Raw genomic sequence first — 20371 nt, forward strand, 5'->3', positions numbered from 1 at the left:
GTCAGACAAAAGAAGTCAATTTATTCATTTAGGAGATCCTGGAAAAGATGTCCCTTGTTCATGAGTGAGCAATTGTTAAGCAGTTGGAAGTTGACAGGGATGTTGTCATGTTAGCTGATTGGGCTGGGCTGACATAACGTACTGTGGTCAACAGCCCGGTCACCATTTCTGGTGCCGAGGGTGCCGAGTGCTGGACCAAATGGACTTTATTTGTTTGGATTGCTCTGGAGTTGTCATGAAGAAAATTCCCACAAGACACACAGTGGAAGTTTCTCCGGAAGGCGCAGGATTGCCGGTGGAGGCACAGACAGCTACGATAGAAGAAGTGTCGTGAAGCTGGGTGGTGTGATAGGTCAAGTTTTGAGTCTTCAGAAGTCATAAGAAGGAGTTAAAACCATCTATCAACTTTATGCGCACTATTAACCTTGCAATCCAACTTACCTCAGTTTTCCCAGCATCAGCGAGTGACGTGTGTTTTTTTCCATCATTTGCATCCGTGTTAATGTAGTAATTGTACATGTGATCAAATTTACTTAAGATTTGTCCTGAATAAAAAAAAAAGATTTGTCCTGATCAAAACACGTAGCTGTCCGAACTTGCCTACGCTCTTAATCATCGAGCTGTTCTATTTATTTACTCATTACATTTGGCTGAGCACCAACTTCATAACACACCTCATATGTAGAAGAGATCCATGTTGACAATTTAGCAACATGGTGCGAGCAGTGAAGGACAGGAAGTATTTCTTGCGTCATGCATTTATTCAGTACAAGCGATGAGCAAAAGTGAAGTATCTGCCGCACAGGCGAGCGGGAGTGCAATATGCAATGGGTGTGTGCTTTATACCGCCGTGCAATGCGGGTCTGAAAGATGCATAAACCCCTCCACAACGCAACCCAACCCTTGACCAGCGACAGAACCATAAGGCAGAGCTTGGACACACTCCTTCGTCGCCTGGCAACACTTTGCCTTCCTGGCGAAATATGCATGGGTGTCCAAAGTGTGGCGCAGTTGTCACTGTTGTCAAAAAACAGCAAATGTGGAAAAATACAGCAAAAAAGCATAACGCACTGTAACTCTGTCCAAAAATGTCAAATTTCCCCACATTTGTGAACCCATACCAGCATCGAAATATTCAGGCTAACGATGTTGCACATCCCAAAAATCCCCACTTTTCCCGTAGTTCCACATTTTCCGTACAGCATTTCTGTTCAGCTTCAGCTCTTCAGCATTTACACCCAATTACACAAATTGCCTTCTTCATTTGTTTTCCTTTATTTTTTTTAAAGATTTGGCGGGACAAATCGGACAACCCACTCAACAGGTGCACACAGGGGGCGGCATAATTTGGGTGGTAGAGTTGCCATCTGGCATCTGGAACCTCAGTGGTTCAATTCTGGTCTCTCAAGTCTTGTCAAAGTATCCCTGAGTCAGATACTGGCCACACATTGTCTTATCTGGAAGTTAAGAGGTGCAGATGTGGCAGTTACCATTTTAACTAACATGCACACACACACACACACACACACACACACATACACATGCATGTGTGACGGTTTAAAAATACCACGTATAATTAGGGATGCATGCCTCATTTCAGTACCAAATTAATAGTTACTATTAATTTCTATATAATTACGTCATTAGTACTTCATATTTAAATTATAATTGTATTGAATTAATTAAATTGTATACTGTATATTGATGCAGACTTGAAGGCGAAGTTGTGCGAGCAACGTGGAAGTAATTTCATTGTACTCAATTAATGCATAACTCTTGCATATAGAATGAACTAGCAAACACTGATTGCTAGTTTGCTAGTAATGTATATCAATGGTAATTTAAAATCGCCACAATTGTGTGCCAGTTATCCATATCTGCTCTAATTGTGCGAAATGCATGCATCTAAACCGCGGTCTGTTTGCACTTAAAGTACTGTCAAATACTACAATTTTTTTTTCACATTCCCCGTTCCCTGTTCTGTATTGCTGCTGGTTTTGCTGTGAAAATTATTGTGATAATTATTAATGTTGTGAATTTCTTTCTTATTGGTGAATTTATTACTTAGTAATCATTGTATTTATATTATTGAAGTATTTAAATTAGTATACTGTTCAATTTACATGTCACAAATTTCGGTAAAAATGAAAAGGATTTGTTTTTGGACAAAATTTGATTTGTTTTCCTTTTTTAAGTACGGGTTCGGGCACAGTTTAAGCAACGTTTACGCAGCATTTCAAAAGTACCGATTTGGCACCATAATACGCAAACAATTCCCAACTCTAATGTAATGCTTGCTAAGATGAAAATACACAAAGTTGTGATTTGTGAATATGCAAACATCAGAACTAAAAGGATCATCCAGCCAAGAGCAAAGCTTCCTGAAATATTATTTCATTCAGTTGGATCAGGGTTACTTTTGTGGTTATTTCTCCTCATTTCAGTTTTTTTCTTCTCAAATAAATGACGGTAACTCGACAATAATAATGTGTAGACTGAAGAGAACATTTGAGTGATTTTTTCAGCACATTAACGGTGACATTTTTTGTAACGGCTTTTTTTGGCTTGGTCTCTGCTTGATAACAGCGAGTAACTTTTGGTAGTGTTGGAGCGCGGTTTGGTATTGTTGAATACTTGCTCACGTGTATATCTGTGCTGCATTGTCAGTGTGTTTTATGCACTTGATGTCTGGTAGATATTAAGATAAGTGGGAAGATTTGCTTATGAAGGCACTTAATTGAACTACCTAATTCTTAAAAGTATTATTTTCAAAAACGATAAACATATTTTACGCTGTATGTTGTATAAAAACCTCACACTAAAGTCCATAGTACTGAAACAACAGCATCACTCTGGTGATTATTTGACTGATTTATTTCTCTCACACACACACACACACACACACACACACACACACACACACACACACACACACACAGCTAAAGAGCCATTGTTAGTGTCATAATCACATTTAGTGGAAGCAATATGACACTGAAAATATCTGCCAAGGACAGGCAATGCAACGTGAGAACATGCGGGTTTCTATTGAAGCAAAAAAAAACAAAAAGATGAAATTAGCCATATGTTGAGGTCAGCCACACTATCACTTGCTTTCTGACACTTTTTCGAAGGCCAGCATGTGTGTAAGAAAGGAAGACAGAGAGACAGCATGAGCACGTCTTATTTCCGATCCTAACTGCCGCTTCACATACAAAACAGTGTTCAAGAAAAACGAGAATGTTAATAACTTGAGAGGGCAATTTGTGTAGAAATTGCGTGTGAGTGCTGTACGGAAAATGTGGGAAAAGTGGGGATTTTGGGCACGTACAAAATTGTTAGCCTGAATGTTTTTAATGCTGGAATGCTTTGAATGGGTTGAAAAATGGTGGGAAAAAATGAATTTATGTTTGGGAAATATGTGATTTTGTGGAAAGTGGATATTTTTGGGACGTGTAAATTGTTCGTCCGAGAGTCTTGGATTGAATAACCTGACTTTTCATATTGAAATGGTTTGAATCGGTTGAGAAATATTAAACCACCAAACAAGACTCAATTTATTTTCAATAGTGCTGTCATGGAAAATGAAAATGTGGGATTTTTTTTGGAATATCCATCCCAGGAATTAAACAGTTTTTGGGTGACTTAGGCCAGTCGTCCAAACCATCCCTAAGAAACGTGGGTATTATTTTTGACACGGCCATGTCATTAGAGCAGCACTGTAAACAGCTGGCGAGACGATGTTTCTTTCAATTGAGAAATATGGTGTCACACGACGATCTGGAGCTAATCAGTCATGCCTTTGCTTCTTCGCAATTAGACTGCTGTAATTAGTCATGTAATTAGTCATGTAATTAGACTACTGTACTACTCTTCTCATGTCTAGGCAAGAAAGAGCTGTCCCGCCTACAATTGGTGCAAAACTCTGCAGCAAAGATTTTGACCCATACGAATAGGAGGGCACATATAGCCCCCATTGTAAAAACTCTTCACTGGCTGCCAGTTTCCTATGGGAGGAATTTTAAAATTCCGGTTCTCACTTTTAGAGCGCTACATGATCTGGCCTTTTCTTATATCAGTGATCTGATTCAGCCCTACACCCCCGTTCGCACTCTGAGGTCTGTGGATCAGAACCTTCTACTTGTTTCCGGACCACAGGAGACCGATCTTTCCAGGCTGTTGCTCCGAGGCTTCGGAATGATCTTCCTCTCTTTCCGCATTCAATAGACTGTTGATTCTTTTAAAACCCAGAGTAAATCGTTTTTATTTGTTAAAGCTTTCTGATTGGGCTGATTTGTTTTTGTTTTATTTGGGCTCTCTTAACTGTGCGTATACCGCGATTTTTCATACGATTGTGAAGCACTTTGTGACTTTCCTTGTCTGTGAAAGGCGCTGTATAAATACATTTGACTTACTTTTTAACTTACTTAATAAGATGTCAAGAGATAGCCATTGTGTCCTGAATGAGGTGAACATGATGTTGGAATGGTTTGAATCGACTGAAAGATGTGGAAGCAGTCGAGCCATCGCTGTCAACATTCCAAAATAATGGAAAGGCTCTGGAGAAATAATGAGGGAATAAATGAGGGAAAATAAGGGAAATTCTGATCTTCCACAAGAATTTCCACCAGCACCACTAATATTATTACTTAATACTATTCCTTTGCAAATGATTAATTAATTATTATTACACTTTATATGTATAATTACAGTGGTATGTAATTAATTCATTTGTATTATTTTGGTGCAAATGGTAGGTATGAGTCGAGTGTCCAAAAACTAGGAGGAATAAAAATAACGAATATAAACACGTGCATCATATTACGTGTGAATGCTCTTCAACATTACTGAACTAAAAAAAATCAGCGTGGTGAAAGTGCTGCAAATGCTTTAGCATTTAATTAATCACAGCAGATAAAAAAGAGCCCTTAATTACACGCACACACTTTTCCAAGAACTTCCTTACTGCTCAAGTCCCTGAGCAGCCTATTTAATTATCTCTGCTGGACAACAATATATTCCTCTATAACATTATAACTGCTGATGAATCAACTTGCTGAATAGAGCGTGCTTCCCTTAGGCTGACACTGAGGGTTTAAGTGTTATTGCTCATGAGAGATGCAACTAGTTGAAAGTCCTTTCAGCAACAAATACGTTTTCTTCCTTACGATGAGCATGGACATGTGTTTGTTCAGACGCACCACAGAAAGAGACGATACGTTATACAATTAATTCAGCAATTAATAGGCTAAAGACAATACATACAAAACACATGAAAGGGTGGTGGCGAGAGAGAAGGGCGGTGGAGGACCATGAACGAGTGGAAAGCGCGGTGAGTGGTAATTATCTCTCTTGGGTTTCTGCGCCTAAATTCTTCTATTTTTTTTTTTTTCATTCTGCCCCATTTTGACTCAACTACTTTCACATTTCTCAGCCACGTCAAACCATTCCATCCTTAAAATGTTCAGCGCATTCGTGACATTCAGGCTACTTGAAAATATTCATCTCAATCAGCACATTTGGACGAACAATTTCACATATCCCAAAAACGTTCCGGCTATTTATTTTCCACGTTTCAGAAATGTCAGGTTTTCCAAGAACTCCACCTTTGCTGCCAAAAAATCCCCATTGAGTTGAATGTAATTTTCCCACATTTGTCAATGTTCAGCTCATGCAGAACACCCATTCCCACATTTCTCAACCGACTCAAACCATCCCAACATGAAAACATTGAACTCATTCAGCAGTAGGGGTGATATTGACTGTATATGAGCAAAAACACGAGTTTTGGATTACATCGGCTTGCATCTCAAATCGCCGATATTGGTACTCCAATACAAGTAGACAATTCCAGGCTCTAATGCAGAACGTCGAACAAGAAGTCACCGGTTAGAGCCCATGCCACAAAGTAGCAAGGTGTAGGAGTGATGTTGGCAGTGTTGGCCGTATTTTTCATTAAAGTCCAAATAAGATAACCGCAAAACTTGCCATGCACAAGTTTCCCGTGATGGCACAGTGGTTTAATATGACGAACCTCATCGCGTATTTCGAGCAGCATCACACGGGAAACTGCCATGGGACGACCAGAAGTAACCAGCTATAACAGAAATGAGAGAAACCCTGTCGGTGGTGAGCAAAGAAAGGTTTAAATGCTTGGCTGAGAACCTCAAATTATGCATACCTGCCACTACATTGTTGACAAAACTATACTCCAGATGCATCAAGAAATGAATGGGTTAGTTTGTCTCATACCTGCTGTTGCTGAGAATCATCTGTTTGAGTAATCAGCCTTTTCTAACATTCCACACTACAAAATAAGTCATGAAAGTATTATTGTTTGTGCTGATATCAGATCGCTATTGTATTGGCCGATATTCAAGGCTCTGTGTTATATTGGAGGTGAAAAGTTGTATCGGGACACCCCTATTCAACACATTCAGACAAACAATTTTCCACATCCCAAAAAGTCCCATTTTGCCTGAAATTCCACATTTCCCAAACATAAATTCCCTTTAAACTGAAAAATTCTTACTTCTACACATTTTTCAACCAATTCAACCATCAATAAAATGTTACATATTTGACACGTTCCAAAAATTCCAGCATTTTTCGTAATTCCACATGTACCAAGACAACATTCCCAATTCCCAACATTCCCAAATGAATGGCCCATTATTACAACTATCACTTTCTCAATGAATTCAAACCATTCCAACACCAAAATGTTCAGCTCACTGCAAACATCCTGGCTTTATTTTCTACATTCCAAAAATTCCATGTTTTCCAGGAATTACACATTTGCAGCCAAAAATATCCATCCATCCATTTTCTATGCCGCTTATCCTCACTAGGGTGGCCGGGGTATGCTGGAGCCTATCCCAGCAGTTTTTGAGCGCGAGGCGGGGTACACCCTGGACTGGTCGCCAGCCAATCGCATCAGCCAAAAATATATTTTTTAAAATGTGATTATTTATTTTTAAAAATATTTTTTCTACATTTGTCAATGTTCAGCTCATTCAAAACACCCAGGCCATCGATTGATACATTCGCCCAAAATTCCCACATTTTCTGAAATTTGAAAATTGAAGTTACAAGTTGCAAATTCCACATTGCTCACAATTTCGTAACCAATTCAAACCATTCCAACATGAAAACATCCACCTCAGTCAGCACATTCGGACTAACAATTTTCCACATCCCAAACATTCCCATTTCCCCCAAAACTCCACATTTCCCAAACATAAATTCTTTTTAAACTTACAAATTCTGACCAATCTACGTCCACATTTCTCAACCGATGCAAACCATTCCAACGTGAAAACATGAAGCTCGCTCAAAACATCCAAACGTTATTGTCCACATTTTAAAAAATGTTACATTTTCCCACATTTCTCAACCCATTCAAGCCATGCCAGCATCAAAACATTCAGACAATGTTCCACATTTTCAAAAATTCCCATTTTTCCTGTAATCCCACATTTTCCGCATAGCATTTCAGTTCAGCTTCAGCTCTTCAGCATTCACACGCAATTTCTGCACAAATTGCCTTCTCTCATTTCCTAATGATGTAGTGGCTGTCATTGAGGTCAAATGATCCTGTAAGAACAGTAGCGATATCGATCCAGCCATTACACAACACCACGTACTAATTAATGCATGTGTTTATGTGTTTGTGTGTGTGTGTGAGTGTGAAAGAAACATGAACACTGAACAGAAAAATGTTGGTGTTGGTTTTTGTGAGGGCAGTTCTGACCGGCCAGTTTTGTCACTACTCCCATTACTAGAATGTGGCAGATATGAAATTGAAGCTGAACTTGATATGCATGATATTTGATCATAGTTCTCACCTTGAATGTTTGCAGAGATCCAACTTTCACACAAAACATGTACAGTATATTGTACAAATGTATATTGTCAGTGCCTCATTATTAATTACAAAACTACACCTACCTGTACAATAACTGGACTACAAAAAATGGCAGTTACGACAATACATAATGTTGGTAACAAACAAAAATATTCATAAAAGCACAAATATTGAAATTCATGGATCTGGCACATTTTCAAACAGATGCAGCAAGCCAACGACAACCTGCTACCCAATAATGTACAACCATTTTGTTCAACAAGAGAGGAGATGTATGACCTCAGGTAAAAATAGTTGTACGCTCACATGACACTAAAAAGTTTGATCATGTCAATATGTGGAGTAAAATTATGGAAGGGATTGAACCACAATCTTATTGTGGCAATGTTATTATTCTAAGTTCAATCACTTATGTTATTATCAGTTATTCTGTATCATCTATTGCATATTTATCTAGTCATTACAATGTTTCTTTTAATTTTATATAATACACGCTACATATTTTCTATTCATGATACCATATTATGTCAGTAATCCTGAATTTCTCTGCTTTACTCTGTCACAGGTTTTCAAAAATATATGAATTCATAAATCATGCTGTATATGCATGTTTGAGCAAATTGTACATATTTTTGGCCTAAATGACCATTTTCAAGCATAAAAATAGCTAAATTAACTAAAATACAGTACAAATACAAGGCATCCAGTAGATGCATTCACAGACGTGATAATGTGTAGCATTTCTACAGAAATGAAGTAGAACAACATGGAACGTTCCCAATGTTAACATGCGTGAGTGTACAGTATATTATGTCTACCTTTTGTCTTATTTTCTCTTACTTTATACTGTGTTTGAAGAAATTCACGTGCGTCTGGAACCAATTAACATGGAAAATCAAAGGATTATGTATACTTTTATTCTTTACTCTTTTTATTATGTAATTAAGGTATTGTTTATCATGCATCCTGCATGCATTTATTACTGCACAATGTCTCTGACCTGTTTCTGTCAATTCGACTTCTGTTTATTTTATTTATTCTTTATTCTTTGTTGCTGAATAAGCAATGTGTAAACTCAATTTATTTACTAATACACACTTGCTGAGACACGGAGAAGAGGTAAGATTAAATACATGCCGCTTCTTCTTAGTCTCTTTCAGACGTGCTGAACTGTGCGAGTTTGCGATGTCACTTTAGTTAACTTTGCTAACCACATTTGGAATAAACTAAACTATTCCCATTGGCCAATGTTATTTGTAATTGCTGCTCCAGTTGTTACGGTTGTGGCTCACGTTTCTCACATGTTGTTGCAAAGCCAAAACAACAAAAATACGTTAAGTTAAACAACGTTTCCATGGTTTGCTTTGCACTGTAGAATTTTTTTTTATGGGGAATGTTCTTCTGTCCCCTTCTCTTAGCCTATCTAGCTTGTTTGTTTGGAACATTGACGGTCCTGATGCCTTCCAACGTTACTGGCATGACAAGGAGATCCCACCTGAGATGTTTCCCATGCCCTCTGTGACGCCATCTTCACCACCTGGAGCAACATTCCCACTAGTAGGGGAGGGTGTCAAGTTTTTTGAGCCATGGTCTTAAACTTTTGATCAGCTGATGAACAGCCTATTTCAGTTTAATGGTTGTTTGCGATAAATTGCTTAATCACTTTTTTTTTTGTCTCGCTCTCATTTCTTCTCTTTGCATTGTGACGCTCTACTTAAAGCCTCCTTAAGATCCAACAGCGCAAAATGCAAATTGTCGGAATTTTTCAACTGGTCTTAAAATTAAACACAGGACATGAACAAATTATCAGTAATTACTGATATATGGAGAAGGGGTGGGATTAAACAAATTCTGCTTCTTCCTACTTCTTTTCATGCATGTTGAGCTGCGCAGGTGTAAACATGATGTTCTTTAATTTACATTTTTGTCATGCATGTCCAAAATCAGCAAAAAACTAAATTGGCACAAAAAGTGTGTCAATCAAGTGAGTTAGTCATTGATTTTTTTCTGGTCAGCACTACTGAAATTGACCGTGTGTGTGTGTGTGTGTGTGTGTGTGTGTGTGTCTAGCCTTGCTGTGTTTGTTGCTACACAATGTCTATTACAGTGGTATACTGGGATATATATTGTGATGAAAATGAATGAGCAATTTCCACAAGTTCCACATTTCTCACAATTCAACTGATGACAACTGACTGAAATGATTCCAACACCAGCTCATTCAAAACATTCCCCCAAATTCCCACTTTTAACAAAAATGACATTTTCTGGCCCCTAAAATTGCTGTTGAAATGAAATTCCGCATTTCCCAACCCATTCAAAACATTCCGGCATCAAAACATTCTGGCTAATACTTTTCCACATCCCCAAGAATTCACACCTTTCCTGTAATTCCACATTTTCTGTACAGCAGTTCACTTCAGCTTGGCTATTTTCATCATTCATAAATGGCCTTCTCTTGCTCCTATTCTAATGTTTATGTTTGTTGTTCAATGAAATGCTGCTTTTGTAATAGCTTCTACCGGGGGGCAAAAGAAAAGTCAGCATTTCCAACCAACAGTCCTCAACAAGTTGTGCTGTATTGGTTTTATTTTTGCTATCATTTCCATTTCAGTGTGAACACAAACAGACACTTGTGTTTGTGTAGCCGCTCGTGTTATCGTGTTAAGCAGCTTAAAGATGGTGAATGGATTAAGTGTTTGTTGACACATAGTAAAGTAATCTGGTTAGAAAAGACCAATTACATCCCCATTCTATATCTTCCGTCTGCTTCTTCCTGTACTTTTGTTTTTTTGTTTCAAACACATTATGTGCTTTTCACTTTCTGTTTTTTTCACTACATACGGCGGATATGAGATAGATAGAGATATGAGGGCTGTATACTGAAAAGCCAAATAACGCTGGGGCCATGATGTAATTTGCGTCTCTACTTCGCCATATTGTAGATGACAAAGTGCATTATTAGTACAGGCGGTCCTCATGTTAGGGCGTTCAAACAAACAAACAAACAAAAAGAATATGTAGGCAGAATAATAAAAAGTCTTTCATTGCTAAACTATGGTAGGACAGCATCGCATTTGTTCTTTTCCCTTCATTACGTCTCCCAAGCTTGAGGCATATGTTTTTTAAATTGCAGTGCATAAAAGAAAAGGAAAGTGAAAAGTGAGGTGAAATTAGACATCGTAAATGCTGAGAAAGTGGACAAATGGCGATCTTGGCTGCATGTCCCGTCCGCGCCGCTCAAACGCTGTGACCGCATTAAGGATAAAGATGGTATCTTTGAACATGTGAGAGGATCTGTTCCTATGAAATGGACAGTGACAACTAAGCAACATAGTGGTCTCATGACACTTCCTAACCCCAATAAGCCTGTCTCTCCCTCCCTTGTAATGCCCCCTTCCAGAGTGCGAGACAACCACAGGGATAAAAGTAAGAAGTTCTTCTCTTTTTTATTATCGTTTCATTCGAATTCTTGTATTTAGTCTTTTTATTACTGTATTTTATATGTCCTTCATGTGTTCTGTGTACAATATGAGCGACTTATGTGTTAATTTAGGGAGAAGTTCTGACTGACAACACCGTCATAAATGGAGGATTGAGGACCTCCTATTATCATTATCAACATTTTAACTTGTTCTTGTTACATTATGCCTTTTTGCTATTTTTTTCATGTTTGCTGTTGTTGCTGTTTTTGTGCTTCTGTTTAATTTTATTTTTACAAAGTCTAGGCCAGTAAAACGTGGTGCTGTGGGCCACACTTTTGGGGGCCTCTGCCAAAGAAACACAGAGTATAGGGAAGGATACACATTCACACGTATGGACAGTTTAGAGTCTCCAATTAACATAACATGCATGTTTTTGGGATGTAGGAGGAAGCCGGAGTACCTCGGGAAAACCCACACAAGCACGAGGAGAACATCCAAACTCCACACAGAGATGTTCCAACGGAGAGTCAAACCATCAATCTCTTGACTGTGAGTCTTTGGCAATACTGATCCACTAAACTACAGTGCCAATAATGTTGTCTTTATTAGTATTAATCAATCGAAATATTGCTAGTATCGATACCAAGGGTAGTATCAGTATTGGATCAATACTAGCATGATGAGATAGCTATTTTTCAGTTGTCTTCTATGTTTATTTTCACAAGTACAGTGTTGCCCTACATGGCCCTGTGTGAAAGAGTGATCCCCTCCCTAAATCTAATAACTGGTTGGGCCACCATTAGCAGCAACAGCTGCAATCAATCGTTTGCGATAACTTGAAATGGGTCTCTTACAGCGCTGTGGAGGACTTTTGGGCCACTCATCTTTGCAGAATTGTTGTAATTCTGCCACATTGGAGGCTTTTCAAGCATGAACCACTTTTTTAAGGTCATGCCACAGCATCTCAACAGGATTCAGGTCAGGACTTTGACTAGGACACTCCAAAGTCTTCATTTTGTTTTTCTTCAGCCATTCAGAGGTGGACTTGCTGGTGTGTTTTGGATCATTGTCCTGCTGCAGAACCCAACTTGGTTTCAGCTTGAGGCCACGAACAGATGACCGGACATTCTCCTTCAGGATTTTTTGGTAGGCATTTTTTGGTTCCATTTATCACAGCAAGTCTTCCAGGTCGTGAATCAGCAAAACAGCCCCAGACCAACACACTGCCACCACAATATTTTACTGTTGGTATGATGTTCTTTTTCTGAAATGAGGCATTACCTTTCCGCCAGATGTAGTGGGACACACACCTTCCAAAAAGTTCAACTTTTGTCTTGTCAGACCACAAAGTATTTTCCCAAAATCTTGAGGATCATCAAGATGTTTTCTTGCAAAATGAAGACGAGCCTTAATGTTCTTTTTGTTCAGCAGTGGTTTTTGTCTTGGAACTCTGCCATTTTTGCGCAGTGTCTTTCTTATGGTGGAGTGATGAACACTGACCTTAACTGAGGCAAGTTCTTTGAATGTTGTTGTGGGGTCTTTTGTGACCTCTTGGATGAGTCGTTGCTGCACTCTTGGGGTCATTTTGGTTGGCCAGTTCACCACTGTTCCATCATTTCACCATTTGTGGATAATGTCTCTCACTGTGGTTTGCTGGAGTCCCAAAGCTTTAGAAATGGCTTTATAACCTTTTCCAGACTGATATAAGTCAATTAATCTCAGTTGTGTAATGTTTTAACAGGTGGGCAATCACTTTTTCACACATGGCCATGTAGGTTGTTTTTTTTTCTCACTTAATAATAAAAAAGTTGAATTTAAAAACTGCATTTTGCGTTCAGTTGTGTTGTCATTGACTGATATTTAAATTTGCATGATGATCTGAAACATTTAAGTGTGACAAACATGCAAAACATTAAGAAATCAGGAAGGGGGCAAACTTTTTCACACCACCAATATGTGTGTTTCTAGTTTATATTGTTACATTGTTGATATTCACACTGGAGGGCTTTGAAGGACGTAAATGAGAGCCAATGGTAGTTTTTGATTTTGTTTACTTTTTTGCACAACTGACTTTATTTCCTCAAGAAATTGTATGTAAAAAAAAGGGAATAATTGCATTATTTTGCTGATGTGGTTACTGTCTTACATTGTTGTATTAATACAGTTAAATTGTTTTCAAATAACTTAGATACAAAAATATTTGTTGTCCTAAAATCGCACATCATTCAATGAAAAATGTCAAGTTAAAGTATTGGTTTGAGTATCTGTAACGCCGGCCCTGTACTTACTTGGTATTGATAGCAAACTTTGCAGCATCTTCCACCCCAGTCATCACCAGCCTGACCAAGATGCTTCATGCCGTCTCGTAAGAATACCAAAGTACACTCCTTGTGTTATAAGCAGTCCCGCAAGTGAGCAAGTGTTGTCATTCCAACGACTTCAATCTCCATAATCAAACACGAAAATGAGAGCGAGCACACCGACTTAAAGCAAGGCTTAATAAAATGAGTTGCGCACCAAACGCCCACTCAAACCTGAACAGCTGCTTATTTAAGTGTCAATTAGCCATGGGAAACTTGACGACTACTCACTTTTACAGGAGAAGTGTATCCTCCGGAGCTCTGACTTACACAGTATAATGTCATCTAATAAAAACATTATCAAACTTAATATAGGAAATATAGCTACTCAGCACTTTATCTCAGCGTTAATTACAACATCATGTCTCTTAATGAAAGCCCACTCTAGTGTGTGCTCGTCTACCTTAATGAAAATACAGTGCACGCTGCAGTGTGTGTGCATTTGTGACTGAAATAAAAGATGTCCTTTATTAATTATGAAAATCACACCTGTTAGGGAAAACCAGCTTGAGGATAACGAAAAGCCCCTCATACACGCACACACACACGCACACACACACACACACACACACACACCTCGACGTAAGCCATGCATTTACACAACACACATAACTTGGTGATTGTATGAGATCATTAAAGAGACTGAGCATGCTGACATGTACATCAATTTTCAGCTTAGTGCAAGCTTTTAGAACTATATTGTGTCTATATGACGCCCTTTCCACCAAAATCCCAGGAACTTGATTACCAAGAACTTTTTTAATAAAGTAATTCCTGGTAATTTGTGTAGTTTGTTCAGTGTAATTTAAATGATGGAGTGGTATTACAATCGCACCTTTTCCACCAGAATTCCAGGAACGTTATTACCAAGAACTTTTTTACCAAGAGGTAAAAAAGTGGCTTGCGTTTCCACCTCAAAGTTCAGGGCAATTTATTCCAGTCTGGCTGATGACGAATGAGGGATTGGTATATTTTAAATAAGAAGCGGAAAGGCGGTGTATGTTGTGAAAATAAAATCCTGTAATCCTGTGTTTATATTTCTGTCAAGAGATGAATAAATAGATGTAAGGACTGAAAAAGGCCGCTGCTTTTTAGGCCAACATTTATGTTTCATGGAAAGTCATCGAATGTGTGGTTTAGCTAACAACCTTCAGACGTCACAAGAGAAGAGAAAATGTCCTACCATTGTCACTGTCGGACTTGTTCTCATGCTCAGTATCGGTGAGCGTCAGTACTGAGTTGGAGCGGCTGGACAGACAGGAGCTCCTCCCAGACGATTTGCCCAAACCCCCACGACCCCACAACCGCATGGCTCGCTCTGGTGACATCACAGCCTGGCCATCCACGTCCAGTTCCTGGGTTGTGGCAACAGAGAAACCATGGTGGGGAAGGCCCATCTCGGAGCAGAATACCAGGCCATGACGTGAAGGTGGCTCACAGATGCCCAGCTGACGAAGACTGAAATTGTGACCTAATAGCAAGAGTTGGAACATAACCATTAGACGACATAACATAAACACTTCTATTAAGTCATTCAATCCCAGCCATTTTTCAAAAGGCAACCCCTTCAGTACCGGACATTTTAGACGATTTTGACTGATCTTTCAAGGCACACAGAACGTTACGTTCTACGGTTATATAAACATGGAACCTACCACAAGAAAGATTAGACTCTCGTCTTTCATCAGAGAAAAAAGTTTGTTTCTACCTTTTTCCGTTCTTTAGTAATCAGCAGTAGAACATTGGTAAGTTTCGGGAAAATATCAGCTACCAACTAAAAAAGGGGCAAAAACATCTTTTTGTGAAAAAGATACATTTCAAGCATAACTTTTACTTTGACACAAACTTTTTGCTTTTGTGACAGCTCAGATATCTAAACAACTACAGTATATCACAGCATAAACAACACAAAAAAGGGTTGTTTTACATCAAAATAACAATTTATTTACAAATATTACTTGTACACCATGAACTATTTACAATTTTTACATTTGGAACTAAACTGTGTGTGTGTGTGCATGCGTTAAAATTTCCCTGCAATGCGTAACCTTCTGCACGCTACACGCCTTCATGCGCTTCCACTTCCTCATTGCTGTCGAGTGTGTTTTTACATGCAGAAGGTCCATGCCGAGCTCATGCACTTCTGCCACCTTGTGGCCGTTTTTATGGCTTAAAACTGCTTTAAAAGTGGCATCTTTTGAGAGATGTATAAATACGTCTTGGGGATCGGGTGTTTGGGTTTATAAAAACGCATAAATACGTCTTTGGTATTGAATGAGTTTAGATTAACAACATAATTCAGTAGTGTTTCTCACTCTCTTTAACAAAATACAGTATTGCCACTTTGTAACTTTCTTTGACTCCATTTTGGGTTATCGAGGTGAGAAACCCTATCGAATTGAAGAAATAACTCTTGTCAACACAGAAACGTGCCCTGCGATTGGCTGGCGACCAGTCCAGGGTGTACCCCAGCTTTCGCCCAAAGTCAGCTGGGATAGGCTCTAGCATACCCCCGAAGTGGCATAGAAAATGGATGGATGGATGGAAAACAGGAAAGTGGTGTCCGTGTGGTGTCTCGCTGCCACATCGTGTCTTTGGGAACAGTCACGTCAAGAATCACGTCTTCGATGAGTAAAAGCAAGCTTAAATATAAACGTATCCCTTTTCATTCATCATTTACATCAGATTTCTATTTTTATATGCATTCCCAAGTGTTTTCTGCAGGTAAAATGATAATTGTAAAACAATAAAAATGTGTATTGCGTTAACATTTTTGGGATTGTCAAAGGGATGAATTGGCTTTACTTTACTTCTTATTGGAAAAATTGATTCGGTTAGCATCCGTTTCAGTTAGAATGGGACCTTATGGAACTGATTAATGATGCTAACCAAGGTTCCACTGTATCACATTTTCACAAGAAGACAAATTAAGCACATTGGATAATGGGTATTTAAGGATGAAGATGAAAATTACCTTCTTCAAATTAGAAAATGAAATCAGGTTGAAATGATATGCAGTCCTTTGAAATATGAATGAAAGGGGGGCAAACAAATTATCTGAAAAATCGCAGCGTGTTCCCGTTCATCTTTAATCAGCAAATGAAAGGGAAATTATAAAGGCTTTCCGTAATTAATGTCATAACTGAAGATAAAGAGTGCTGCTCTCCAATTAAAAGTCATATTAATTTTAAATGAGCTCCAATTAGAGCAAATGTGAAAATGAAGCAGATAAGAATTTCTCCAAATTGACAATGCGTTAATTGGTGCAGGAGAAAATCGGAGCAGCTAAGGTCTGGCATACTTTCTGTAGAAGTCGTATTTATGTTTTGATTTTTGTCAAGTGTCAGGTTTTGATGCAGCCACACTTTAAATTGGTGACGGTGGCCCATGACTGGATGAAGGAACTTATTCATTACTCATATAATACACTTGATGGAATGGATACATTGACTTTTTTAAAACTATGTTGGACCTTTTTGGTCCAATAGTCCACGGAATGTGAGTTCGAGAGCGCTAGGCGTTGAGCTAAAAGCCACCAACATGAAGGCTTTGGAGTGGCCTAGTCAAAGTCCTGACCTGATTCCTATTGAGATGCTGTGGCATGACCTTAAAAAGGCCATTCAAGCTCGAAAAGCCTCCAAAGTGGCTGAATGTCAACAATTCTGCAAAGATGAGTGGGCCAAAATTCCTCCACAGCGCTGTAAGAGACTCTTTGCAAGTTATCACAAACGCTTGATTGCAGTTGTTGCTGCTAAGGGTGGCCCAACCAGATATGACGTTTAGGGGACAAATCACTTTTCCACACAGGGCCACGTAGATTTTGATTTTTTTTCTCCCTTAATAAAAAGTGTCATTTAAAAACTGCCTTTTGTGTTCAGTTGTGTTGTCATTGACTAGTATTTAAATTTGTTTGATGATCTGAAACACTTTTTCACACCACTGTATACAGGGATAACTTGCAAAGAGTCTCTCACAGCGCTGTGGAGGAATTTTGGCCCACTCATCTTTGCAGAATTGTTGTAATTCAGCCACACTGGAGGCGTTTCCAGCATGAACCGCCTTTTTAAGGTCACGCCACAGCATCTCAATAGCCCAAATGCCCAAATGCTCAAAAAGATTGAACAGAATTGACACCCACCATCTATGTTATAATCATCTTGTTCACGATGAACCATGTCCTTGTGCCCTTTTGTAGTCCCATAAAGTAGCCTGTCAAGAAATAATGCAGTAGAAGAAGAAAAACGTATAAAGAAAATGTAGAATTGCAGAAAAACAGATACATGTGATTACCAGTTGGTAGACAGAATCCTTTCAGCTTGATGAATGCACCAGGAATTGAATGCATGCCCTCTGCCATGAAAGGCACAAATATGTACCATTCCACCACCAGAGATATAGACAGACCGAATACATTTACAGTGTAAAAAATACGTATTTGAGCCCCTGCTGATTTTGTAAGTTTACCCCCTTCAAAAAACAATTTTATGATTATTTTATTGTGTGTAAAAAAGGGTCACAAAATCAAATAAAATAAATAAATCCAGAAAAAATAAGAGTAATTCAAGTTTACAAATTAACACATTTGTCATTGTTGTAATTGTGTAAACAAAATAAGGACGTCATTAAAATATCTGACATTAATAACGCGATTGGAATGACATCTGTGACTACGTCTTCCTTAATCACAAGCTGGGGCATGACAGTTGTTGAAGATTTTGTAGCAATGTGTACTGAGGCTGACATCCCATTAGAGACGTTAGCTAAGCTACATCCATTTCTCAATGACTGGGCAAAATGGGCCAATGTATTGCATCAATAAATGTAAGGATTTTTGCATTTTATTCACAAACCCAAATAGCACACACTCTATGCTGGTAAAATAAGTGGGACAGGTGAAACAACTGAATTCTAAACAATTACAACAAAGAAAACGGAATTTTGGAAAAAATAAACCGGATTTCATAGGGCCCTAAGAGAGTTTGTTAAAAAAATATATATTATTCTAAATCCCACCACAAATGGATCTCTAATCATGTCAACTGATTAGTCCTACCCTAAAATCATTTTGTACGCCCATTTCGTTCCAATTTTATCTTTTATTGGATCATTTATTGGACTGGGTCACACAGGTTTGTTACAAAAGACCAACTATTGTTGGTCATGCTGTGTAATAAAAATAAATTCAGCAATACTTTGGTTGCATTATGTTTCAGGCTTTGAAGAGCTCTTTTCATAACCAAATTAAATTCCACAAATAATGTTTGTAACAAAAGCTTATTATTCGTATTAAAACGAAAACAAACAAACAAACAAAAAAAATCGGGACTGGATTGGATCGCATTGGCAAGACCATAAAAAAATCGGATCGGATCGGAATCAGGACATCCCAAATATGAACACATTTTAGGTTGACTGGTGTCCTGGAATGGATGCGCTTGAGGAAGCAATAAAAATAACAACAATATAATTATAATCAGTGCTAGAAACACATGCTAATTTCCAATCAAGCATGGCTACAAGGCTGGAAAAAACAAAAAGAAAACAAAACAAAAAAAGAGTATGAGATGTACTTGTGGTCCAAACAAAAAGCATGGATTTCAACCTTATTTGACTTTGTTTGAAACCTAAAAACAACAAAAATTGAAACTCAAAAAAAATTGTAGGGGTACTTTTAAATGGGCAGCGACGATATGCAATGTAATTGTAGTCCTAACCTGGTCTGGTCTTGGTGCTGGTCAAAGGCCTTGAGCGTTTCACTAGACGAGTAAGACTTTTGAGTCGGGACTCGCAGGCCGTGGGGAACAATAGCACAGTCTTCGCTGTCCCCCGAAGAACCTACGATAGATTCATACCAAAGACCAGATTTCACATTTCTGGAAGACTGACTTCAAGGACGTCTTCGAGTAAAGAAGCACAGTGGTTAGTATTTTTTTACTTATGTGTTCATTTAGGTATGACTTCTGTCTTACACTATAATTCTTTGGAATGATTTTTTAAAATGATTTGACCTCTTATGAGTTCAATATGATTCTTAAGGGTTAAAGGATAGTTTCCAATTTGCTCCAAGAGCTGTTGAGTTTCTCACCAGGGTACGGCCCCTCCTTGTCCTTGTGGCCCTTGGTTAGCGAGCAGTATGGACGTCGCTCTTTTACTTCCATAATGCTTCTGCTGGTGTTGCTGGCAAACATGGAGGCATGCTGTGTTACAGATGATTAGACGGAAAGACAGACGGGCAGAGGCAAAGAAAAAGAAAGCCAGGGTAAAGAGCGAGGAGATAGAGCTCTGTTGAAGTCCACCTGTGAATGCAGAGAACACACACAAAGAATTCATCACTTATTTCATGTTTTATAACACCTTGTCGTCATCCCACATGGTCGGTTAATATTCATCAAATACACTTTGAAGCCTCACACTGACTACTGGTTGAACATCACTCATGTACAATGTTTTCCACGTTTAGATTTGAAAAGTAAGAACTCACTTATCACATGCTACAACTGAGAGTTAAATATCCTTTACATGCGTACTGTAAATCTACTGTACAGCACAGTACGTTCTGGGATAACCCATCAACACCGCGAGTAATTGAGATGCCCTTAAAAATGTCAATTTTGACACTAACAGAAACCAAGAGGAAGCCATGCTTCCCTCACTCACAAAATAACACAAGTAACACGTGGAACGCACAATGTAACTGCACCACACAAACGATGCGGGTATCA

At 38.6% G+C, this 20371-nt stretch overlaps 1 protein-coding gene across 5 annotated transcripts in view; it reads right to left on the bottom strand.

The window, feature by feature from the left end:
* Window positions 1-20371, bottom strand: part of tenm3 (teneurin transmembrane protein 3) — a 247966-nt gene that overhangs the window by 184606 nt on the left and 42989 nt on the right. For all 5 annotated transcript variants that reach the window (XM_054779774.1, XM_054779773.1, XM_054779772.1 and 2 more), the window contains exons 2-5: window positions 19735-19945; window positions 19364-19484; window positions 17788-17858; window positions 14833-15120 (exon numbers count right to left, since the gene is read on the bottom strand). In XM_054779774.1, coding sequence (XP_054635749.1) covers window positions 14833-15120; window positions 17788-17858; window positions 19364-19484; window positions 19735-19837 — 583 coding nt within the window. In that variant the 5' untranslated portion in view covers window positions 19838-19945. The remainder of the gene's footprint in view (window positions 1-14832; window positions 15121-17787; window positions 17859-19363; window positions 19485-19734; window positions 19946-20371) is intronic.

Source organism: Dunckerocampus dactyliophorus, chromosome 6, assembly GCF_027744805.1.
Source record: "Dunckerocampus dactyliophorus isolate RoL2022-P2 chromosome 6, RoL_Ddac_1.1, whole genome shotgun sequence".
Taxonomy (NCBI): domain Eukaryota; kingdom Metazoa; phylum Chordata; class Actinopteri; order Syngnathiformes; family Syngnathidae; genus Dunckerocampus; species Dunckerocampus dactyliophorus.